This window comes from Danio aesculapii, chromosome 3 (genome assembly GCF_903798145.1).
Source record: "Danio aesculapii chromosome 3, fDanAes4.1, whole genome shotgun sequence".
Lineage (NCBI taxonomy): Eukaryota > Metazoa > Chordata > Actinopteri > Cypriniformes > Danionidae > Danio > Danio aesculapii.
In genome coordinates this window covers 54,760,692-54,786,632 of record NC_079437.1, presented here as the reverse complement: position 1 = coordinate 54,786,632, position 25,941 = coordinate 54,760,692, and the positions used below count along the sequence as shown (strand labels likewise).

The 25,941-nt window shown below is 35.4% G+C and overlaps 1 protein-coding gene across 1 annotated transcript in view; it reads left to right on the top strand.

Annotated features, from left to right (window-relative positions):
- hs3st3b1a (heparan sulfate (glucosamine) 3-O-sulfotransferase 3B1a) overlaps window positions 1-23,646 on the top strand; it is a 28,345-nt gene extending 4,699 nt beyond the window's left edge. The window contains exon 2 of the mRNA XM_056452412.1: window positions 22,977-23,646. Within this exon, the coding sequence (XP_056308387.1) occupies window positions 22,977-23,595 (619 nt within the window). The 3' untranslated portion in view covers window positions 23,596-23,646. The remainder of the gene's footprint in view (window positions 1-22,976) is intronic.
- The last annotated feature ends 2,295 nt before the right edge of the window (window positions 23,647-25,941 follow it).

The window sequence follows — 25,941 nt, the reverse complement described above, 5'->3', positions numbered from 1 at the left end:
GACTTGCAAACACAACAATGTGAGCACACCTCTAATAATGTGACTATAACTAACCAATCATCTTCATACTTTTTGTATATTTTAGTAAGAACGGTAGACTAATTACCTCAGACAAACTCTGAGAACCAAAACACTGCAGTGCTTTTTATTTTTTCCATAACTAAATCTTGTATCAAAGCTACAGCAATGGTTTGTCTGTTTGTCATCCTCTGAGAAAACGGTTAATGGTTGCCTAACAATGACAATTGCCATGGGAGCGTGAGCGCAAAGCGAGTTGACAATGGTGAATTGAGCAACATGCCTCACACTTTCCACATGCATTTAGATACTATATGCGAACAGTCCCTAGCTCTTGCTAACATGACATTAAAATAATGTTTCATTTTACATTAATTGGGAAATTAAAAATATATACAAATAATAAAGCAACCATATGACCATGGGGTTAAAATAAACAAAAATAAACCAAATCTCCAACAACACTTATATATACAGGTCTCTATACAGGTAGCAGCTGGGTTTACCACTTTTTTGGGTCCCCTGACACATTTCTGTTGTGATCTACACTATTTACTAGGGGTGTGACAAGATCTCGTATGATGAGATCTTGCAAGATTAATTCACGACAAAATTTCTCGTCAAGGTGAAAAGTTGTTTCGTGAGATGTGATGTTATGATGGTGCGTGAGGGTGAAATTAGCATTGAAGATTGAAGGCAGGATTGGATTTGATCTGCAAATCAAGTTCTTTACCAGGCTGGCCTTGGACTTGTCGCTCGGTTGGGTGGACGGTTGTGACGTAACTGTTTTTTTCACCAGAGTTCAGCATGTGCTGCATCTAACATAGGCTACAGCTGCAGCCTCACACATTATGGTTCAGATTTGCTGAAAGTCATAATCGTCTAAACACAAATGGAATTAAGACATGTGGACTATTCCTATTTTAGTTGCAATTTTTGAAGTGCAGATATGTAAACGCTGTAATCAAACTATTAACACATTGAAGGACTTTTAGCCCCATTTTGTGACAGGACATACACACCTTGCGAGTCAGTAAAGCACCACAGACACACGCATCTCTAAGCACGTGCAAACAAACACACACTCACTGAATGAACTCCTGGAGACTCATCGTAACATTATTACCACGGAACGCGTGTTTATGCTGTCCGAGCAAAGCAGATTTTTTTTTTTTCATTCGCGTGCGGTATCAAAATCCATTAAAACAACTCACTCCTATCAGTCCTTACTTCATTTTTACATGATCGCATCCAGTAGCTCAGAGTGTCACGGAGGCAGGAATACAATCTTGGTATAAAAGTGAAACTGATTTATTAAATTAAAAATTAAATACCAAAAATTAGTTCAGTGTGTGGAAAGAAGTTTATCATGTGCAATTTTACAGGGGAAAAGCCAGTCAGTAGAGTTTAGAGCTAAATACTTCAGTATTATACTAAATAATCAGTTTTCGAATGTCTTTTACAACATAGAATTTATTTAAATAGAAATAAAATACCATTCATTATAATATTTTTATAAAGCACCTAAATAGTTTTTTTCTATTTTGTGATTTTTTTTTCTAGTTCAATAAAAATCTATTTTCCATTCATATATTAGCACATATTTTGCTCATATTTAAAATTAGACATAAAAATATAATTTTCCATTAACATTAGCAAAATATTTAGCAGTGTTTGCACTGCGTATTATACTGCGTATAATTCATTAAAATATAAGTAAAATTACATTTATTACATGTTGATTTGAAAAAGCACCTAAATAGTTTTGCGATTTGTGGATGAAAGAGGATTTAAATAGAAAAATATTATAAAAAGATTCTCGTGTACCCAATCTCGTATCTCGTCTTGTCTCGTGGAGTAGGCATCTCATCACACCCCCACTGTTTACTGCAGAACATTTCTGTATTTGTTGTGAGAATTTATATACATGTGTTCAAATAGATGATGTTTTCAAAATTTTTGTTTTCTTATCATATTTCTTAACTTGTATTTGTCAAATATATAGTTCAGTTCTTACAATTTCAATTTGGAAACACTATCAAAACAGAAATTGACCTCAAAGCTATTTTATTGTTCAAGCCAAACTTTCAGTGGAGGAATCTGGAGACCCAGTTCTATCAGCATTGACGCACAGTGGGAAAACAAAGAGGAGGCAAAGAACAGGATGAGCGCTTTTATCCAGGCAGCCAAGCAGGCTAATTGTGAAGCAGAAACATGGAGAGAGAAGCATGTAGCCAGGTGGCCAAGTGTCCTGTGGAGGTATTGAGCCCTGCTGCACTGTTAGTCCAACACAGAGGAGGAGTCCATGTGCTCCCTGTAGGAGGCGTTCAGATGGGTGACTGAGCACAGCAGGCCTGAAGAACTGTACATGCAGTGTGACTTCACATACAATGCTTTTGAAGAAGCAGAAGGGCCAGTGAATTCAAATAAACAGGCCCATCATAGTACAGTTGTACTGTTTTTGTTTGTTTTAAACTAAAAATAAAAAACCTTTTATTTTCATGCAGTGTTTGTTTACAGCAGTGTTTTCATACTAGCCTAACAGTTTTTTTTCTAATAAATTGTAATAACAAATGTAGCAATTTTAACATTCAAACCAAAAGAGCAGGAGTGACTGTGGACACTAAAGCAGAGTAAGTAGGGTGTGGTGTTTTTTTTCGGTGTCCATGTTAACAATAGTGCATATCTCAGTGATGCAATGTCAGCCACAATGCACTCAATGGAGCTGATGACGTCACTGTGAGGGATAGGGTTAGGGCATTGGATGCAGTTCAGATTGCACTGCACCAGGTCTGCATCCAGACCCCTCTCCATGTTAACAAATTACAGCTTTCATACCGTACGCAGTTGCAGTGCAACAGCAGTGCCACAATATTTTCAGCGGCGAGTCTGTTTACTTACTTTTAGTTAAAGTGACAATGCATTCATTAATACTGGGCAAAAACACATTGGATGACAGTAAAAAGTAGCAATTTTACCCAGTAATTGCATTAGTAATATCCACATATTTTTCAAATGAAATGAAATGGTTAAAAAAATTCAACAAATAACCCAAATTACAAAACCAAACTTCAAGCAATCACAGCGTCATTCAGCAACTTTTAGCTACAAAATTTCCTGCCTTTAGCAACTTCCAACAAAAATTGTTGGCAACAGTGGTATGTAAATGTAGAACTAAGGGTCCTCTCATACACCCGGTGCAATAAGGTGGAAGACATGTTTCCACAACGTGTTGCTGTTTTCAGACCAACGCAACCACAATTTTCCCGTTTTCCGCCACGTTGTTTAAATAGCAAATTCATTTGCACCACTTTGTGGACTCATGGGTGTTTCGGTCTAGAAAACATTTTTGTTAAGGCGCATTGTTGGCGCATTGCTATTTAGAGGAACTATAATAGACTGCTATAGATCAGCTGAAAGCAATTCTAAAGTCCAGCGCAGAGCGCGTTAGTTGTACGCCTCGCTTACACATTGCTTGAAACATGCTGTATGTACTGCAATACACAAATATCTTTACAAATGAAAAAGAATTAAAGGATTAAAATGTTACAGAAATTATTTTCTATAAATATTAAAACTACTGCCTCCATGCCTTCTTTATCTCAGGGGCTTTTTTCAGTTTATTCACGACAACTTGCTTTTGTATAATGTTATTATTAGTGGTAGTATTATTTATTATTTACATATTTATATTTGTTTTATTAAAAATAAGCTTAGATTGAGCACCTGTCAGGTTTTGGACCATATGGGGCATAGGACATGTGTTTGGATATAACTCAGTTTTTTGACCACTTTTCGTTATTATTGTTCATTTATTCGTTTGCTGAAAATTAACTGAATTTAGAAATAGTATAAAAACAAATCTTTGTGCTTAACAAACAAAATTAAATATGTAGGCAAATGGATGTCTTCAGTGGAGTGAGTTTCCACTATTTCCTTATCCTGGAAATGCAGATGCTATGTTAAAGTGTTTGCTCGCTAGTGAAGCGTTCAGTTTTTCCACTTACAAAGTCCGCCATGTAATTAGCAAATGCCCCATGGCGTGACACAACTGACTCTTAAAGGGAATGGGAGATGACACTGATTGGTTTATTCTCCAAACACACCCAGAACTCATTAAGAGAATAAGCACAACCCTGTTGGACCATGCGTCATGGCGCAGAGCTTATTTTTCCATCCTTAAAATAGCAAAAGTGGATTCAGACACGCCCTTATTGCGCCCTGCGCTTTAGACTTTGCGCCTAGACCGTTAAAATAGAGCCCTAAATTTTTGATCATGTTGATAATTTAAAGGCATAGAAAAGGTATCAAATGTAAAACAATAGACTGTAGTGTTATAATACTTTATTAGCTATGACAATACCAGATTATTACTGTTACTAACATGACAACATATACTTTTAAGCAGGGGTGCCCAAACTTTTTCGTATAAAGGGCCAAAAACCAAATATCATTATGAGCCATGGGCCGAAGGCAAATATACCAAACTATATTACATTAAAGGTGTCATGGGTCATTTCCTAATTTATTTCCTAATATTTAAAAAATAAATACATTTTAAAAATGACTAATTGTATGAACTAATGCAGTTTAACTTTTAAAATAATAACTTATTGCAATAAAAACATAAGAGTGAACAGTGGAGTTCAATGCTGAATACGCTAGTCAAGCAGAATCTGCCTTTGCCTTGATTTGCTCACCAAAGTCTCTGCATTGTCCGGTATGTACATTTAAACTAAATCTGATTAAACATCTCATTTCAATTAGCTTTTAACAATTAAACAAACTAAATATTACATTAGATTTGAAATGACAATCTCTAAACCATCCCCATAATTCTTCCTCTCTTCTCAGATGGGATGGCAGGCCAAATCAAAGGTTACCATGAGCCAACATTGACCAGCAGGCCCTAGTTTGAGCATCTTTAAAGACTATTTTAATTAAATTAGCATTGCAATTTACATTAAAATAAAATTCTGTTTAATATATCTTATACATTTGGGTGCAAACCACTGTCGTTTTTCATATCTTTATTAAAAATTGAGTCTGTTGGTTTGACTTGTGCATGTGCAATCATTTGTTAAAATCACACTTGGAGCACACATGAAACACTTGTGATGAAAAATTTTTTTGGAAATTCTGTCAAAGCTGCAAATTCCATGTGCTATTTTTAACATTTGAAGCTCATGTGATGCTTTCGTTTTTATTTTTCTATAAGGGCAGAATTACTTCATAATGTGTCATTAAACACAACCGTCCCATTGAAAGATCTGACAGAGACGTTTTCATGGTGAAGCTGTCTGGCGCCATCATATTACTTATTGACTCCAAGGCAAACCACCCGACAGTCTGATAGAGTTACAAGGAGAAGCTTGTTTGTGGATGGCAGATGCTGGCAGTAAATCGAAAGTGAGTCTATTGAATGAAATGCTGAATGTTTCAAAAGAGGATCCGCCGAACCCCCCAAGGTTCTGCATTAACCCTGGTGAGAAAGAGCAGGCAATTAGAGTGAATTGTGTTGTTTCTTTCTTCACTTTGTATGCAAATGTGCTCAGGGGGTGAAAGTGCTTTTTGAGAAACACAGCAGGGTCTCCCTCAAAAAAATAGCCCTGAGAGGAGCAGAATGAGGGGATTCTTAAAAACACTCACATAACTTTTCCTCTGTCTTGAACTATGTTGCCGTCGTGTTTACTGATCAAATTTGCGGCTAGCCTTTGTGTGGGATGCTAAGACATGACTAGGGAAGACAGTGATGGATTTCCTCTGTGTAAAAAACGCACACCGCCAGTTGCTTATGATCATTTATAAACTGTCGGCTCTTCTTTTTACTGGCACACTGAGGGGGAATGTTCTTAAACCTAGTCTTTTGGCTAAATAATGAGCTGAATTGGAGCCTCTTGATTGAGTCTGATGTTGCTAAGCTATGATATAAATAACTATATGGTCACGCTTTATTTTAACGTACAAATTATGCTGTTATCAAGCCATTAACTGAAACTTTTAGCTTAATAAACTACTAATTAGCTGCTTAAGGAATAAGTTTAGGTATTTGGTAGGATTAGGGATGTAAAATAAGATCATTCTTTATGAGTGCTAATAAACAGTTAATATTAGTGGTCAGCCGTTATCGGTGTTAACATGCTGTGTTAACGTGAGACTAATCGGGTGATAAAAAAAAAAAATCGTCGATAATCTATTCTGAAAGTTGGACTGGGAGCTGGATCTAGTATACGCAAGCTATGACTTTCACCTTGATATTTTAAAGCAGATGTATACTTGTAGGTGGTGAGAATAAGTCTTCGAACCTTTGTGTACTCCTACTGTGAAATTACCGTATCAAACGTGACTTGCTAACATTGATGTAGTTCACTAGAGTGAATCTGATTCACATCTATCTATCTATCAGGCACCTGTAAAGTGTATGCGTTCGAGTAAAACATATACAAATAAAATGGAGCGGGTGCTTTTTAAAATGAAGAATGGTGAATGAAAATCAAACCGGTAAGCCATCTTACTAAAAAGTGCCCTTCTGAATCAAATCAGCAGGATACCCTTCTAGATCTTTCACTTTCTTCGAAGACACTACTGAGTGTGCTAACATTCACATCTGGAATCTGGAAGTTATTTGCCTTAATAGACAATAATATAATTAGGGTGTTTACGTGAAGTGCAGAAATGACTTTTTGTGTGAACTATCCCTTTAGCTACTTCACACTGTATTGTAAAGTGTGAACGATATTTTGCTGCAGAAAACCCACAAGAATTTCCCATTATAATCAGATGTGAAATATTCAAAGAACATTTACAATTCACTTTGCCATAATAATTGCAGAATCATAAAGTTATTTAATGTTCCTTTGAATCGTGCATTAACACATTTTTAAAACATTCAAATGTGTTATGAATCCTTAAAGAATCTTTAGAAATGTCTTTCTATAGCAATGTTTTTATCAATTAAAAAATAATATTACTTGTATTATTATCTGAGCATGCTATAAATACATACAGTTGCAATCAGAATTGTTAAACCCCCTGAATTATTATACCCGTTTGTTTTTTCCTCAGTTTCTGTTTAACTGAGAGAAGATTTTTTTCAACACATTTCTAAACATAATAGTTTTAATAACTCATTTCCAATAACTGATTTCTTTTATCTTTGCCATGATGACAATAAATAATATTTGACTAGATATTTTTCAAGACACTTCTATACAGCTTAAAGTGACATTTAAAAGCTTAACTAGGTTAATTAGGTTAATTAATAGGGTAGGGTAATTAGGCAAGTTATTGTATAATGATAGTTTGTTCTGTAGACTATCGGAAAAAATATAGCTTAAAGGGGCTAATAATTTTGACCTTAAAATGTTTTTTTTTTTTTAATTAAAAAACTGCCTTTATTCTAGCCGAAATACAACAAATAAGACTTTCTCCTGAAGAAAAAATATTATCAGACATATTTTGAAAATTTCCTGGCTCTGTTAAACATTGTTTGGAAAATATATATATAAAAAAAATAATAATAAATCAAAGGGGGTTTAATAATTCTGATTGCAACTGTATATACCAAGATATCAAAGATATGTAATTTTAAGTGTCATATTGTGTCCAATTGTGCCAAAAACATCTTTTAAGGCCTGGACACATCAACCCAATGGTTGATCTTGGGGCTTCATTGTTCCACACATCACCGTTTGTTAGGTTTATGGTGGAGTGAGTTTGCTGATTCTGCATGTAGAATCGGCATCAGCTGTCAGATGAAGAAAGTGGTCTGATTGGTTATTCAGCAACGATTCAGAGCAAGAAAATGAAAAACCTAAAGGATGTAACCAAATAAACAATTCACGATAATCTTATGGCCCGTTTCCACTGTGTGGTACACTACGGTACGGGTCACCTTTATCAGGCTTGCTTTTCCACTGCTAAAAGGGTACCAATGGTACTCTTTTGGTGGGCGTGGTGTACAACAAAAAGTTTCAATCGTCATCATTCTCGCTTGAAAAAAATTTAAAGTAAAGTTGTACTGGTTGTTCACATATCATATGAGAAGCACTTCTCACAAAACAGATGCTTTATACACATTAATACTTGTGTATACATTTTCATTATTGACCTTTATATGAACATGATTTGATTATAACTGCAGATCAATGTGAAATAGCCTACTGTAACATCTGCGATTATTTAAAATAAACATAAAATAAATGCAACAAATATGAACACATACAGCCTTTTACAGTCTCCGATATGTTACCAATTACAGAAAAACTACTCACTGCATACATTTAGTCCTTATTTGGGTTCAAAAACAACACGCAACATGTAGCCGACAGTCAGTGAAAACCTCTCATCTCTGTCTGTAATCTTCACCAGCACACATGTAGCCTCTTAGAGAGTAATTCCGTCATTCTGAGTTCATAATAGTCCAAAAGGCGATGATAATAGTTAAACATGGCAGTTTGTTCATGTTTTAGGCTCCCGAAACAATAATTTGCTCCTATGTTTTTTTTGGCTTCTCAGTTGTTTATTAGTGCTTCACTTTGTCCGTTTCTGAAAGGATCGGATGTCAGAAGCACTTCAACCGCACGTTGTTATCATCAGCTCAAGAAGTTTGTTATTTCAAATATAGACGCGCGGCAACCGCAAGCAAGAAAGCGAAATTGTTCGCGCTTTAGATGGGCTTGTAAAAAACTTCGGGGCACAGGACAGATTCTGCACTTCTTCTTGGATTTGTGGTTGTTCATCAAGACAACAACAAGGTTTTTTTGAGCTTGGGTCGACCCTGGCTCATTATTATATGAATATATTATTATCGTGTAATGTCTCGGCTGTGTATTTGAAACGTGGCAGTTGTTTTGTTTTCATTCTGGCTTGTTGCATGAGCGAGTGACATATCTCTGTAAACCAATAGCGTTCAGCTGCACGTTTGGCTCCGCCTTTTGGTACCATTTTGTTTGTGCTAGGTACTCTCTGCAAAGGGTACCCAAAAACTGGTACACTGTAAAAAATAGCTGTGATTTCAACGGTGAAATAAAGTAAAAATGCTACAGTAAAAATCCATAACCTGGTTAACAGTATGTTTCCTTAAAATATACGGCGAATAACCGTAAATTGACTTTCCCAGAAATCCCTGCATGGCACATCACTTTTTATGCTTTTTGTTGGCGCTATTATGGATCTTTTTAGTTGTTTCCCCATCATTTATGTACATTAGAGATTTATATTACATCTAATGTTGATAAACAATGTTTATTTCACGACTTTAATTTTATGCGTGATACCATACTGGTGTTTAGTAGCTGTGTGAATGACACTGAGCACCTTCTAGTCACTGATATGCTTTTCTGCTTGTGGGAAAAGTTGTTTGTGATAAGGATTGATTCATCATGTAACTTTCTCATCACCACCTGCATTAGGCTGTGTTAACATGTCTAATTATGTAACAAAAGATGTGTAAATGTTGGTAATTCAAAATACAGACAAATTACCTCTATAAATTAATGAAATACGGTAGTTTACTGTAAAAATGAGGAATTACTTTTACAGTTTGTACCGTATTTTTAATGGTAAAATATTGGCAACCACAGCTGCCGTTTTTTTACCATAAATTTGACGGGTTTACAGGTTTACAGTGTATGGTACGGTTTGCTTTTAGGTACCTTTTGACAGTGGAAACGTCCATAAAAGTGTACCAAACCAAACCATACTGTACCCTACCACTCATTGGAAACGGGCCAATAATGGTACTTATTGCTGCTTTGTTTACGCTTTTGTCTGTGTGCATTTCATGTTCCAGTTTCCCCTCGTGGAACGAGAACATAGATTACTGCTCACCACAGATGCAGAAAGACACATCCTCTCATGCAGCCACAGGACACTCAACACTTTCATTTTAGTTTGCTGTCATCGGTTTGGTGTGTTCATGTGTAGTTTTTTAGGTCCAGTCAGGACCAGATGCTGTTTACACAAATCAACATTATAGTTGGTTTTTGTCGATGATTGTTGTTTGGCGTCAGCTTGGTGTGTCCCGGCAATAAACAAGTTGACTGGCAAATCTACATCATTACGAGGGCTGGACATTAACACCTGCAGGTAGATTAACAAATGCGGGTAGATTTCAGCTATGGCGGGTTAGACAACCACTCTCACTAACGACTTTGGCTGGTTGAAGATCATTTTTAAGTAGTTATCTTAAAGGCAGGGTTCGACAGTGCAGATGGCCCAATATGCCTGCAAATGTCATCTTTGAATCAAGAAGCAGCAAGACGACAAAAATAGCGTTTGCATGAGCAAACGAAAGCAGGTGAATACTGAATGAGAGGATGATCACTCGCGCGCACAGGTGATGTGATGCATGCGCACTCCCGTTTCCTGGCGCGAAGCAACCGTACCTGGTGACGCAACTGCTGCTATCGGTTCTCTTTGAAATAGACTGGACAAAAAGTGATGCTCGTGCACCCACAATCCTGCTGTTTCCTAAAGCTCCGTATGTTTTTAAAATATGTCTTTTTGTAAGCAGCAGCGGTTGCCGGTTTTGTTTAAACCATTCTTTGAACAGAACACATTATGGGCCTAACGTTACCTGTGTGCGCGTGATCATCCTTCCATTATCGCGCACAGTATGTTTTTCACCTGCTTTCTTTTGTTTACGGTTAAATTTGTTGATATGGTTTAATTATAATTTTTACAATAACATTGCTTTAATAGGAGAATAACTCCCCATTTATGTGTAGTTAACTGGCGATCTGAGAGAGCTTTAGCCTGGACAGACTAGGCTACTGTGAAACGTTTTAGATACATGGCAATAATTATTTTTTAAATGTAATTTTAATTTAAATTTTTTTTAAGAAAGGTTTTGTTAAATAAAAAGAGCATGCATACAGCTACCTTTTGCATGTTTTGATATATTATTTAATATTTGTGGCTAAGAAATATTTATTTATTTATGTTTGGTGTGGTTAGAGATAAATTTGGTAAATCCTTAATTTTGAGCCCTGAAAAGTCATGCAAAATAAAAACTAATTGCAATGCGACACAATGAAACCACAACCCATTTGCTCAAGCACATTAAGCAAGTTCATACAGAAAAAAAAGTGAAATGAATGAGGAGGCATGTGGGCATAACACAAAGTCTAAATCAGGTAATTTTAGCATGCCAAAGTCAAATTTATGCATATACAATATATTGTCCCATCGAAAAAATTGTGGCTAGTCTAAATGGCGAGTGGCTAGTAATGTTGGAAAACTACTAGCCATATTGGCTGGTGATCAAAAAAGTCAAGCCCTGATCATAATATCAAGCCCTGATCATTACCACAATCATCTACAGTATATATAAGGGTCACATTTTATTTTGATGGGCCGTTTGTTGAATTTAAGTTACATTGCATCTACATGCCAACTAATTCTCATTAGATTATAAGTAGGCTGTTAGGTTGGAGTTAAGGTTAGGGTTAGAGTAAGATGACATGTACTTGCAAAGTTTCTTATAGTCAGTTAAATGTCTGTTGAAGGAGCATATTAACAGATATTAAGCAAAAAGTTTACTAATACTAAAATGGACCATCAAAATAAAGTGCTACCGATATAAGTAATGCAGATCAACACATGTATCAAATGAGAATGTGTGACACATTTTGAAGTGCAAAATGTGACAACAAAAACCCTGCACTGTTGCCCACCTTAAGACTTGTTTGCAGGAAGAATGGGACAAAATTACACCTGAAACACTTTATCACTTGGTGTCTTCTGTCTTCACTTAGTGTCTCCAAAAAGACAACAACAATAAAAACAATGAGGAACACATTAAATAACGTTTGTTGTTGTAAATTTAGAAATCACTACTTTCTTTTTTTATTTGTGTTTTCCATGCTGTGCCAACTTTTTCTGATTTGCGGTTGTATGCAAATGTGGAAGTCTAAATGTTTACATGGAATTAAAAGGTTATATGAAACCCAGATGTCTCACAAACTTTCAGATGCAAAAATCAGTAAAGTAATCATTAGTTTAATACACAGTGTTTTTGTTAGCTGTCATTAACTGTGAAAAATTACTATAAGTTTTTACGAGAATTTTGTTTACACCAGTTTTTCTTGTGTAGAAGTACAGCGATTACTATTTTTCATAAATTTGTCTTTTATCAGCAGACAGAAGTGAATCGTGAGTGTATGATAAGACGTTAAAGTCCCATCATAAAAGGACCCACAGCTCTGTGTTTTGATGTGGGTCTGGAGCTCATCCCATTGAAGCTCTGTTAGATTATTTGGAGTAGCTGCATACCAGCACTTCTCATACCCTCCTGGCTTTTTTTTTTTTTTTTGACAAAGTGATATTCCCAGAAGAATTCACTCCCAGGATGGGTCAAATGATCATTGCTAAAGTGTGCATTTTGCTTTTGAACAGGTTGGTTGGATATCTTTAAGAAGGAATTAAAGTGCTACTGTATGGTGTATTTAAAAAAATCACAACTAAAAGCACTCGCAAACATGACTTAAACAAATTAGAATATTTGGCTGATAATGCATAAATTAACCTTCCAATGGGGTGTGATATGTGTGAAAGGAGGAAAACCAAGTGATGCTAATTTTCATTACAATTTAATATTTTGAATACAAACGAATTCTGTCTTTAATACAGTTTTTTTTTAATACAACCTTTTTTTGCCTTAAATGTAATTTAATTATAATTATTCAAATCTGAATTTTAAGCATAATTTCTCCAGTCTTTAGTGTCAGAATCAGAAATTATTCTAATATGGTGATATGATGATCAGGGGGGTATTCCAGAAAGCTGGGAGAACTTACCATCTGCTAAACCCTGAACTCTTGGTTGATTATCCCAAAACCTGCTTACCGCGAGTATGTTGGTTCCAAAACACCTGAGTAGAGTTGATCAGTCTCCTAAAGATAACCGCGGGTTAATGTGGTTTGTCACGTTTGTTTACAAAAGCTTTGTTTAATAAATTAATGATTCTTTTGAAAAACAACTACACTCATTCAAATATTAATTTGAATATTAAAAACCTATGTGGGCGTCACAGTGGCACAGTGGGGAGCACGATTGCCTCACAGCAAGAAGGTCGCTGGTTCGAGCCTCAGCTGGGTCAGTTGGCATTTCTGTGTGGAGTTTGCATGTTCTCCCCGTGTTTGCCTGGGTTTTCTCTGGGTGCTCCGGTTTCCCTCACAAGTCCAAAAAACCTGGTATAGGTGAATTGGGTAGGCTAAATTGTCCGTAGTGTATGTGTGTGAATGAATGTGTATGGATGTTTCCCAGTGATGGGTTGCAGCTGGAAGGGCACCCGCTGCGTAAAACATATGCTGGATAAGTTGGCAGTTCATTCCTCTGTGGTGACCCCTGATTAATAAAGGGACTAAGCCGAAAAAAAATGAATGAATGAATGAAAAACCTATGTGCACTTATAACCCTCTCACAGTAAAAAAAAACAAAAAACAACAAGTCGTACTCAAAAGAGTACGCAATGCTCAGTAAACTCTCTGAAACAGACTAACTCTGGAACATAACCTGCTCAAGAGCATTTTATGTTTTAGAGAGTAAGTTGCTGAGGACACTTACATACCCAGAAAGTTATCTTCATTTTTGGAACCGAAAGCTGAGGTTTTCCACTTACTTACTCCTAAACTTACCTGGGTATATCACATAACCTGCTTTCTGGAATACCCCCCTAAAAACATTATTATTTTTGTTTTCAATGTTTTGCTGGATAGTGTTTTTGACTAAACCAGGATACTTTTTTTTTTAAATAAATGAATAAAAATCAGAAGTTCAAATGTATTTTTAAAGTATTTATTGAATAGAAACAAACAAAAAATATTTTGTGGAATGCAATTTAATTAGTTAATTTAATGTAAGTTAAAAGTTTTCTTATGAGTTTCTGGGAAAAACTTGAAAAAAAATCTATTTTAGAAAAAAATACTAATCTAAAAATACTGACCACAAACTTATATTAGTTTATAATCATCTTTAGGTGTCATATTTCTGCCCAAACTTGAAAAATATGACTTTATACACTGTAAAAAAATGCTGGGTTCCACACAATCGATTTGTGTTGGGACAACATGAAGGAATTAAGTTAACTTATTTATATTTTTTTATTATTTAAGTGGATTGAACATAGAAAAATTAAGTTGTCTCCCCATTTTTAAATGTCATTAACATAAACACAAATATAGTACACTACAGAGCAAACCAGCTGTGCAACCGAAGCAGCGATTTTAAACTAACAACACTAAATGCATTAGTACATTCCGGTGAGCAGTTGCATAAGCAGACAGAAAGACAGTAAATCCCTGCTGTAAAGTGCTCTTCTATGACGACCGTCTTCTCAACATCTCCAGCTATCCTGAGGGAACTTCAAACAACACAAAGACTTTAAAGGCACAAACAACTGCCTTTGAACGTGCCATACCTGATAGCAGATAATGTAAACATACAGAGAGCGCTTCAAAAACAAGCTCAAGAGCCGAGACGAGCCTCACTTCCCTCTAGACAAAACAAGGTAATGACAGGCATTTCACCCAGCAGGGATCTCTCATTTAACCCTGTGATGCTGCTGAGCTTTATGAGGCTCATAGAGTGCAGTTTACTCTTAAACTCAGCCTTGTAAAGACTGTGCGTTAGTCTGGTTTTTCTCTGTACTGTTGTTGTTGGTTTGCTAAAATGTAACCATGCATTGATGGACCAGAAAACATTCAGTATACAGCAAGCGTCGATTTTTGGGAATTGAGATTTATACATCATCTAAAACAAGGGTGTCAAACTCAGTTACCGCAGCCCTACACAATTTAGTTCCAACCCTGCTTCAACACACTTGCCTATTGGTTTTAAACAAGCCTGAAGGACTCAATTAGTAAGATCAGGTGTTTAATTAGAGTTGGAACTAAACTATGCAGAACGGCCCTGCGGCCCTGAAGGAACTAAGTTTGACCTCCCTGATCTAAAAGCTGAAATAAATAAGATTTCCATTGACATGCAGTTGAAGTCAGAATTATTAGCCCTTCTAAATTAGTCCAATATATATATATAAACAGCAGAGATGTATGAAAGCAATTGATGCATGTCCAGAAGCATTTGCAAATTGTTGGAAGAAATGAGCTTTGTGAGAAATGCACAAAAGCGATTGAGAAAAACTGTAAAAAAAAAAAAAAAATCTAAATATTAAGGAAAAAAATTGCCTTTAGAGTTTTCCAAAAAGAGTGTGAAATTGATCTTTAATTCATTTTTGAAAGATTTTGTCATAAAAGAAAAATCTGGCTAGTGCCCAGAATATACCTACGCAACATACAGTGCTTTGTTTTGCCTTGAAAATATGACCAATGTACACATGTTAATTCATTTATTCATACATTTTCTTTCGGCTTAGTCCCTTTATTCATCAGGGGTCACCACAGCGAAATGAACCGCCAATTTATCCAGCATAAGTTTTACACAGCGGATGCCCTTCCAGCAACCCAGTACTGGGAAACATCCTTACACATTCATTCACGCTCATACACTACAGTCAATTTAGTTTATTCAACTAAATGCAAACTCCAAACAGAAATGTCACCTGACCCAGCCAGGACTCGAACTTATTTAATTTTTATTCATATTTATTTAAATAAAATTATATTTGACCAACAATCATTTGGTATTTTCTATTTACAACTCACTAACTCAACTCAAACCTAGTTGCTTACTATTTTATTTTATTTTATTTTTTATATTTTTCATTTAATTTTGTTTTGTTAATTTTCATTGCAGTTCAGTTATTTTTTGTTTAGTTTTTTTCATTTATTTTTTGACATTTTTTTACATTTTATTTGATTTTAATTATTTTTTTATATTTATTTACTTGCTTTTTATTTATTTACTTGTTTATTCACCTACCATTTACTAACTTAAATATGCATTTCCTTTTTTTCTTACCAAGCATACATATTTAAGCCACTTGTTAAATGGAAGCAAACTTTATTATCATGCCTCTCCTAATGAGTTTAGTGTGTAAGAGAGCATGCTGGATAAGAATGTTCGGACAGTCATAGCTTGCAGGCTGCACAGTCCGTAAGTACAGCAAATCGAATAAACTCACCACTCCTTTTCCCATCAGGACTTATATGGGGTCTGATTTTAACACAAGACCCCACGTTTGTTCGTATGCATAATGCATGCGCTTCTGATGCAGGCCTGTTTTGCTTGGGGACCAGGTGGAAAGTTTTGATGGGTTGTGTTTTGTAAGTCCCTGTGGGCTGCTGAAAAAAGCTTCTGCTTATGTGTCTATGGACTGTGAAGGTAATTGTAGAGATACAGAGACCTCCTCATGCGTTTTGGTGTCATTAGGTTTTTGTTTGTGTTTTCTTTATTAACACCTACCAGGGAGTCATTTAAAAAAAAAATCAACTTTGCAATTTAATACATTTGTTAAAACAAAACCCATATAACTGTACTGCTATGACTTTGTTTGTTTGTTTGTTAATTTTTTTTACATTTGCGTATCTTTTATTCTAAAATGACAAAATGCTAAAACTTCTGAGTATTCTGAGTACGTCACATGCAAAACAGCTTCCAGGTCAAAGTGCTCTATCAAACTGTATGGGGAGACTCAACAAATGGTAACAATGAATGGATACAAAGTGATGTAATACTTTCGAAAATCATCATCGCTATATATATAGTTAAAGTCAGATTTATTAGCCCCCCTTTGAACTTTTATTTATTTTTTAATATTTCCCAAATGATGTTTAACAGAGCAAGGAAATTTTCACAGTATGTCTGATAATATTTTTTTCTTCTGGAGAAAAAAATCCATCCATTTTTAGTCTACAGAACAAACCATCGTTATACAATAACTTGCCTAATTACGCAAACTTGCATAGTTAACCTAATTAACTTAGTTAAGCTTTTAAATGTTACTTTAAGCTGTATAGAAGTGTCTTGAAAAATATTCAGTGAAAAAATATTATTTAATGTCATCATGGCAAAGATAAAAGAAATTAGTTTTTAGAAATGAGTTATTAAAACTATTATGATTACAAATGTGCTTAAAAATATAAAATATTGGTGTCTGTGATGCAGCAAGTCCAGAGACTGTTTTGTACACCATGATTTTATATAAAATTCACTTTAATGTTTGATTTGGTTAAAAAGTGTTAATAAACAAATACTTTCCCAATTCAAATGAGTAGCGACTTTGACCTGGAAATGGTATTCCATATGTCACGACATAACAAGCAGATATTAGGCATATTATTTTAGCGCAGGCTACTTTTTATTAAGAATTATTCATTTAGGTGCATATTAGTGATGCTTTGGTTAATTATGGCATCCTAAGATTAGTTTCTTTTACAAAGAAATCAACTGTTGAAAATCTGTACTTTTTCTGACCCAGTTGCTGATTATTAAGTGACTGTCAGTTCGGCAATGCTTACACTATTTAATTATTACAACCAATCAATCGATCAATCAATCAACCAATTAATAAATGACTAAGCTACATTCATTCTTAAGTCTCAATATAAGATGTTATAATATAAATGTGAAAAAAAGATGTGTAAAACATTTTGAAAGGTTAAACTGACTGCTATGGTCATATATCTAGTTGTATAACTACGCTAATTCTAGGTTTAATGAAGAGGGGATTCTTAGATTGCTCAAGATGCAGCACATACTTTTTTTAGTATTGTGATTGGTGTTTAATGAGCTCAGCCTGCTGAAATTAATCCCTCGACACCTTAAAACATGCTCTTTTTCTATAGTACAAACTCTCACCTGCTCCATACTTATTGCCAGTAATTGCTTTGATATTATCTATTAAAAGTAGTCTTGAAGGAGAGATTAAAACAACATGCTTTGTCTAGTAATGCTTGTGTGTCTAAATATAACTACCTCGTTAATGGCATAATCATTGTGGCAACATTTCTTTTAGCTCCAGAGCTAATTTTACTTTCAAACATTTGTCATTGTCAAAACCCTTGTCACTGAGAAACTATGAAAGGCTTTGAATAAATCTGTTGTTGTATGAAGGAGAATATTTGACAGGTTTTCCCAAATAGTGTAGAAACATAAATCTTGTTTGACAGGGCGCATATTATGTTTGTAAATGTTTTCTGAGAAAACAGTTTGAGCCTTCTCTGCCCCTTTTTCCATAGAATTACATCTATCTCAGTGACTTTAAAAACACTCTATTTGCATTTGTATTTAAAGAAGTTATGTGGGTGTTATTTTTAAATGCCAAATATATACACTGTTAAAATTTGTCCTGCTAAAAGGCAGTGAAGAACTGGCAGCACAGTTGCCAGCAAGTTACTGTAAAATTAATGGTAAGTTATTGTTGGTTGAAATTACAGTTGTCTACTGTTTCTTAAAAAACAACAACAGTAAAGCACTGGCAGCATGGTTGCCTGCAAGTAACTGTTAAAATTAGCACTATAATACTGTTGGTTGAAATTACAGTAATCTACTGTTTACTAAAAAAACAGTAAAGAACTGGCAGCATGTTTGCCTGCAAGTAACTGTTAAAATTAGCACTATAGTACTGTTGGTTGAAATACAGTAGTCTGCTGTTTACAAAAAAAAAAAACAAAAAAAAACAAAAACAGTAAAGAACTGGCAGCATGGTTGCCTGCAAGTAACTGTTACAATTAGCACTATAATACTGTTGGTTGAAATTACAGTAATCTACTGTTTACTAAAAAAAACAGTAAAGAACTGGCAGCATGGTTGCCTGCAAGTAACTGTTAAAATTTGCACTATAATACTGTTGGTTGAAATTACAGTAATCTACTGTTTACTAAAAACAGTAAATAACTGTCAGCAAGATTGCCAGCTAGTAACTGTTAAATTAACTGTATTACTGTTGGTGAAACTTTGTGTGTGAAACTACTGTGTTTGCAAACAGAGCATAAAACTGTTTGTCGTTTAATGTAAATAACCTAAAAAAAAGCTTGACAGTTAGTTTTCCCTATAAACCATTTGATTTAATAAATTGAACTATTTTATACAAAACACAATGTTTTATTGCAGTGTAAATTGTATGTGTTGAAATAGAGGCTAAAAAGGATAACAAAAATAAAACCGCGTTCAATTGTTGTTTTAAAACATGTACTTTTTTATAAAATGTTAATAAAATTGACGGTTCATTCCACTGTGGTGGCCCTTGATGAATAAAGGGACTAAGCCAAAAGAAAATGAATGAATGAAGAAAAAAAAATGTTCCAAGAAAAAAATAAATCGGACGTATCTAATCTAATAATTACGTATCTAAAAAAAACAACATAAATATGGATGGATATTCTGTTTCAAACATGCCTTTTCTATAAAAGATAAAGGAAAGGCCGTATCTACTCAATCATGTTAATTCTTACAGAGAAACACTATTTGTGAGAAAGAATTAGATTTAGAATATTTCCGAACACTCATCAGTTTTAAAAATTACCTTGGTCACCTTGGCTCAGTGGTTAGCACTGTCGCCTCTCAGCAAGAAGGTCGCTGGTTCGAGTATTGGCTGGGCCACTTGGTATTTCTATGTAGAGTTTGCATGTTCTCCCCGTGTTGGGTTTCCTCCAGGTGCTTCGGTTTTCCCCACAGTCCAAAGACATACATTGTAGGTAAATTGGATGAACTAAATTGGTTGTAGTGTGAGTGGGTGTTTCCCAGTACTGGGTTGTAGATGGTCTTGGTCCCTTACTTTTTATATATGCTATCGCTAGGGCAAATCTTAAAAAAAAAAAAAACATGCAGTTAGTTTCTAGTGTTATGCCAATGATAAACATCTCTATATGTCCTTACAGCATGATAGTTTGTACCATTGTATGAATTGATAGTATAGCTGGTATTAAAAATTAGATGACTACTAACCTTTTATTACTAAATTCAGAAACAGGTCTCTAACCCTTGATATATTTAACAGTTCAGTCTTTTTCATCAGTAAAACAATAAAAACAAAATGGAGATGCTATTCGATAGCAACCTGTCAATTGAAAGCCACGTTTTAATTTTAGGTTGTGCTGTATTTTTTATTATTATTTTTATTATATGTTATTTTAGAAGATTTTCCCAGTGATGGGTTGCAGCTGGAAACACTGCGTAAAACATATGCTGTATAAGTTGGCATTTCATTCCACTGTGGCAACCCCTGATAAATAAGGGACTAAGCCAAAGGAAAATTAATGATATAAGAAGATATTTTATTAATCGTGACACCTTTACCATTTATTTTTAATAATAATAATAAACAGTCTAGGTGTGACTGTGCAGTAAATAACAACATTCATGCCTTGTCCTCATTGCACCTTTTCTGACCCTTCATCGACCCTTAGTTTGTTCTCATGATCATGTGCATTATGAAAAGTGTGTAGTCTTATAAAACCTCTCTTGACCCAGTTGAAATTAAAAAACTCTTTTGCCAATAGCAGCAGCTGCTCTGATTCTGCTGATTCAGGCATCATGGGAGCCAAACGAAATCTACACACACAAGCACAAAGCTAGAAATAAAACATGGGGGGACAGGAGGATGGTGTATTATGTACATTTTGAAGCCTTTGTGTGATTTATTTGGTGATCTGCATTCAGCCGCAGCATGTGTTGTCACACAGGAGGATTATTTTAAGACTGTAAGAAGGATTAAGAGAAGTATGAGGAGGAGGAAGTCTTCTCTTTTGAGGGCTTAATTGAATTTATTGATGAAGAGTAACTTTATAATATACAGTATATACAAGTGCAGTCATTCAGTCACTAGAGCTCAAGCATAGATTTAGAACTTCAATGGCTGTGAATAATGTGACTTTTTGAAAAGATGTCCAATCAAAAATCTAGCTTCGTTTGAAAAAAAAAAAAAAAAAAAAAAAATTGTTAACCATAACTTGTCCCAAAATGGATATATATTTTTAGAATGTGATATAGAAATTGTGTTATAATGTAAAAATACCTTGTCTGAAATTTTTTATTTACAGATTAAGTCTCTGTATTTAAAGCAAAAATATTAAAATCTAATTTATGAATCTTTTTTTAAAAATGTATGAAAATTGAAAATATTAATTTTATAAAAAGGAAAAAAAAAAACTCAGCTGAAAAGAAAATGAATGAATATTTTTTAAATAAATTGGTCTTACACATTCATTATTCAGCTATAGAATAATGTTATTGCATTTAGTTGTTAAAACATTATATTATATTATATTATATTATATTATATTATATTATATTATATTATATTATATTATATTATATTATATTATATTATATTATATTATATTATATTATATTAATGTCATATTCTGTTATATACACAACCATACACACAATAAATAAAGAAAGATAGAATTTTGACTAGTTTCACTTCACGATTTTATAGTCAACTGTCTAGTTTTAGTCAGTGGGCTATATTTGAACTAAACACATGGTCTAAAGCCCACAGGTACAATAAGGCCCAATCCCAATTCTACTTTTGTACCCCTTCCCCTTGGCTTATAAAACCGAGTGTGAAGGTGAGGAAAGCTTCAAAATTTACCCCTAAGAAATGGGACAGCAATACAGCTCCTGCACACGTCATCATTTGTCATCGCAATCTCTTGCTTCATTTGAGATCAGACAATCGCGACTGCTGCATTTATTCCAGTTGTGTTATTTTTTGGTATTTATCTTCAGAAAATAACTGAAGGCATATACTGTATGTAAGCCATATTCATCTATGTTAACACAGCAAAAAACAACATTAATATTACAGCAGACACTGTAAAAAGGCCATTCCCAGCCACTAGACTGCTCTGTCAGGGTATTCGAGTGTCATTGAGTGTCAGAATGTTGTGGGACTGCTGTACAGGAGTTATTATTAAGGATTATATATACCCAAACTTATTTTATTTTAGCGTTTTTTTTTTTTTTTTTTAAAGCATGACTGTAAAACACTAACGCCATTGTAATAATATTAAAACATATGCTTGTTTGTTGTAAAAATTCGTAATAAGGACAAAAAAAATTAATTTGTGGACTAACACTAATTTGTGGATCTCCTTACTTCCGGATGCAGCTATACTGCCATTTTGGCTGGTGTGTTCTGAGAAATTTTTTTACCCGTTGGTTTCAAGTGTGGTCCTGAAAAATCTCCATTTAAAGGGCTTTCTACCTCTTCCCCTTAGCCCTACTCCTTCAAGCTAAAGAGAATTGGGACACCCCTACCCCTTCACATGAATGCGCAAAACAAGGAGTAGGGGTAAGGGGAAGGGCTAAGGGGTAGAATTGGGATGTCCGAACTTACCTTTGCTAGTTTAAGGACATGAAAAATGTAATGGCAATGAACAAATGTAAATTTGTAGGGTTAGAGTTAGTGTGCTGCATTTGTTTTTACCCTGTAAAACAAATCAAAAACAGTTTTTTGGTTATTTTTTAATTTGACTATACTGGATGTTTCTTTGCAATTATTTCTGCAATGTAATAGAAATATTTGATTAAAATAGGTTTCAAAGTCCATTTCATAACTATTTAAAGTCATGGTTTGGAGGTTTTCTGAAATATTATTAAAGGAAACAAATGTGTGGTGCTTTTTAGAAATCTGCATTGTCTTGCCCACTTAATGTGAAATAGACATGGTTGTTCATTCTGATAAACTCAAAAAAATGTTGCTGCTTTTTTTTAACTACTTAAAGCTGCTTTTTACTAAACTATTTAAAATGAGATGAAACAACACAGTTCTTAAGTTTTTTGGAAGGACAACCTAATTCAATCCACTTAAATTTGTAAAAAAAACAAAAAAAAAACGATTATGTTAACTTAGCCAATTTGTGCTGAAGAAATTGTGTGGAGCCCAGCAGTTTTTTTGTGTGTGTGTGTGTGCCAAGGCTCTCCTCTTTAAGCTTCTTTAAGACAGAAATATGTGAGAATTATGAGCATCCTGCTGCTTTTATATCTGTTTCACATCTGCCATGTCAAATCCTCTTTTTTGATACTCACCAGTGTCTCTCTTCTCCTAGGGAACTAATGCCCAAAACCCTGGACGGTCAGCTGACTATGGAAAAAACCCCTAGCTACTTTGTAACCAAGGAGGTTCCGGGCCGGATCCATGCCATGTCCAGAGACACCAAACTGATAGTCGTGGTGCGAGACCCTGTAACCCGGGCCATCTCAGACTACACGCAGACCCGCTCCAAAAAACCAGACATCCCATCCTTCGAGAGCTTGACTTTTAAAAACCTCAGCACTAATGTAATCGACACATCGTGGAGCGCGGTGCAGATCGGGATGTATGCTAGACATCTGGAACGGTGGCTACAGTTTTTCCCCATGAGCCAGCTGCTGTTTGTGAGCGGCGAGCAGCTGATTAGTGACCCGGCCGGAGAAATGGCTCGAGTACAGCACTTTTTGGGCCTGAGGAGGGAGGTGACGCACAAACACTTTCACTTTAACCCTGCCAAGGGCTTCCCGTGCCTCAAAAGACCTGAAAGCAACAGCAAACCGCACTGTCTGGGAAAAACTAAAGGCCGCACTCATCCCAACATTAACCCTGAGGTGATTCAAAGACTGAGGGACTTTTACAAGCCATTTAACAAGAAGTTCTACCACATGACCGGCCACGATTTCGGCTGGGACTGATTTTTGCTGTTGTTGTTTGGAAAATGATGAATTGTAAAAAGCATAGAACTCTATTTTATAATAATTTATTGAAGATAATATACTCACTTGGCTGCCTATCTTGTTTGTTGTGTATACTGTACATTTCTACCTTTTTACATTCCAGTCGAATCTGTAAGCTTGATATTTAGTCTTTTTTAAAAAAGAAAGAAAAGTGAATTGGCATTGGAATTTCGACAACCTAGGATTATTCTGAAAACATACCCTTAATTACATCTCAGGAGAGCGCCAAATATATCCCAGAAGCTATGTTTTTTTGCAGTTTTTGTTTTCGCGAATCCACCAGAGGCCACTGTGTAGCTTTTTCAGATCTCAAATTTCTCTCACGAGTGCCATTCGCGCCTGCTTCTCTCATGTAAATCCACCAGAAGCCGCTGTCAGCTGACTGACTAAATGACTAACTGACTGAATTACTGACTTAATGACTGACAAACTAACCGATCAACTGACCCACCCTTCTCCTTCCCTAAATCCAACCAATAGTGTTTTCAAAAGCATCGACTGACCCGTCCACCCGCTTCCCTAAACCCAACCGACAGTTTTAAAAAACAATCCAGAAAAGCAAAAGCCCACAGGTTTACCACATTTTCAGATTTTACCACATTTTCGCCCTGTTATTTACTTGTTTATTTAATTTTTTGGCTTTAACCGTTTTTCACCACACTTGAACCCTGTCATCGTGGTCAACTCCTCTCTACGTCTTAAGCCCGCCAACTTACATAGCGAGCTACTGGAAAAACTGGTAAGAGTGGTGTGGCTAATGTGAGGCAGGGCCAAGAGCCGTGAGGGCATATGAGGCGGGTAGTGTGAGTGACATAATCAGAGACACCTGGACGCATCACCTGCCTCGAGTCTCACGAAGGAGCCCTGGAAGCTAAAAATAGGAGAGGTGCCAGTGCTAGATGAGAGAGGACCAGGTCTGGACATTTTATGTTTTGCTTTTGATTTCAGTTTGATGGAAGTCTCAGTGAGGAGCTGCCGTCTGTTTTTTTTTTTTTTTTTACTTTGACTGCCGTCAAACTGAAACCAAAAGCAAAACATAAATCGTCCAGGCCTGGTCCTCTCTCATCTAGCACTGGTGTCTCTCCTCCTTTTGTCTTCCAGGGCTCCTTTGTGAGGCTCGAGGCAGGTGATGCATCCATGTGTCTCTGATTATCTCGCTCATGCCACCCACCTCGTTTGCAGTGAGGGCTCTCGGACCCACCTCACTTGCCACAAGTGGGAAAGCCATCCACATGGAGGTATGCGGTCAGCTGGTAGGCTCGGAAAGGAACAGCGTCATACCGCCCGTAGAGTTTCTCTTAAAGACGAAATGCAGCCATACATATGTACTGCTGGCTACATAATTCGTGATCTCCAGAAATGTATAAAGGGGACATTTTCAGAATAAGCCTATGTTGAATTTAGCAGAGGGAATGACGATGGAAAAAGCACAATGGACAATCCCACTTTATGTTACCAGTGTCTTTAACTGTTATATAATTAATCATTTGGTACAATGTCATTCTCGTGTTCATGATGTGTCGTAAGGCTGTTGCTGCTATAGAGGTGGGAAATGGTTAAGATTAGGGACAGATTTAGTATTATGGGTAGGTTTAAGTCTTGGTTAAGATAAAAGAAAATGTTAACTCACTATTTACTCATCCTCAAGTGTTTTCACATCCTTTATGAGTTTCTTTGTTTGTTAAACCAACACAATCTCATGGCAATTTATAACTTTTTGATTTAGTTGCTAATTTGTATGAATTTGTACAATCTCATTTGTACAATTTAGTACGATTTGCTTATCCTTGACGGTTGGCTGTAGGGGTGGGGTGGGGTGGGGTTGGGTGTCACACCTCCTTTTTGAACTCGTGAATTTGTACGAATTAGCCACTAAATTGACAAAATGTAAAATACATTTTCTCATGAGATCAGGCTGGTTAAACACACAGTTAACAATTTCCTGAATAATCTACTGTAACTTGCTGTCAGCAGTTCTCCAGTAACTTACTGTAAATTAATTACAGCAAAAATACTGTATTATATTTACTGCACCATTTATCTAGCTGTATATGAAGAGTTCAGATGCAAAATCCTCAAAATCCATCAGACCTTTTTTTTTTGTAAATGAACATTTTCTATCAGGCTCCTATAATTTGGTTCAGAAGTTTCATTTTATAGATAGTGAAAAGGTTATTAGCTAGTAAACAAAATAACTTTTTTTCATAAATGTCACTTTAGACAATTCTTTGGTTTTTAACAAGGTAGATTTTCTTTTGCGTCAAAACCAGCTAAATCCACTTGTGCTTTATTTACAAAAACCTC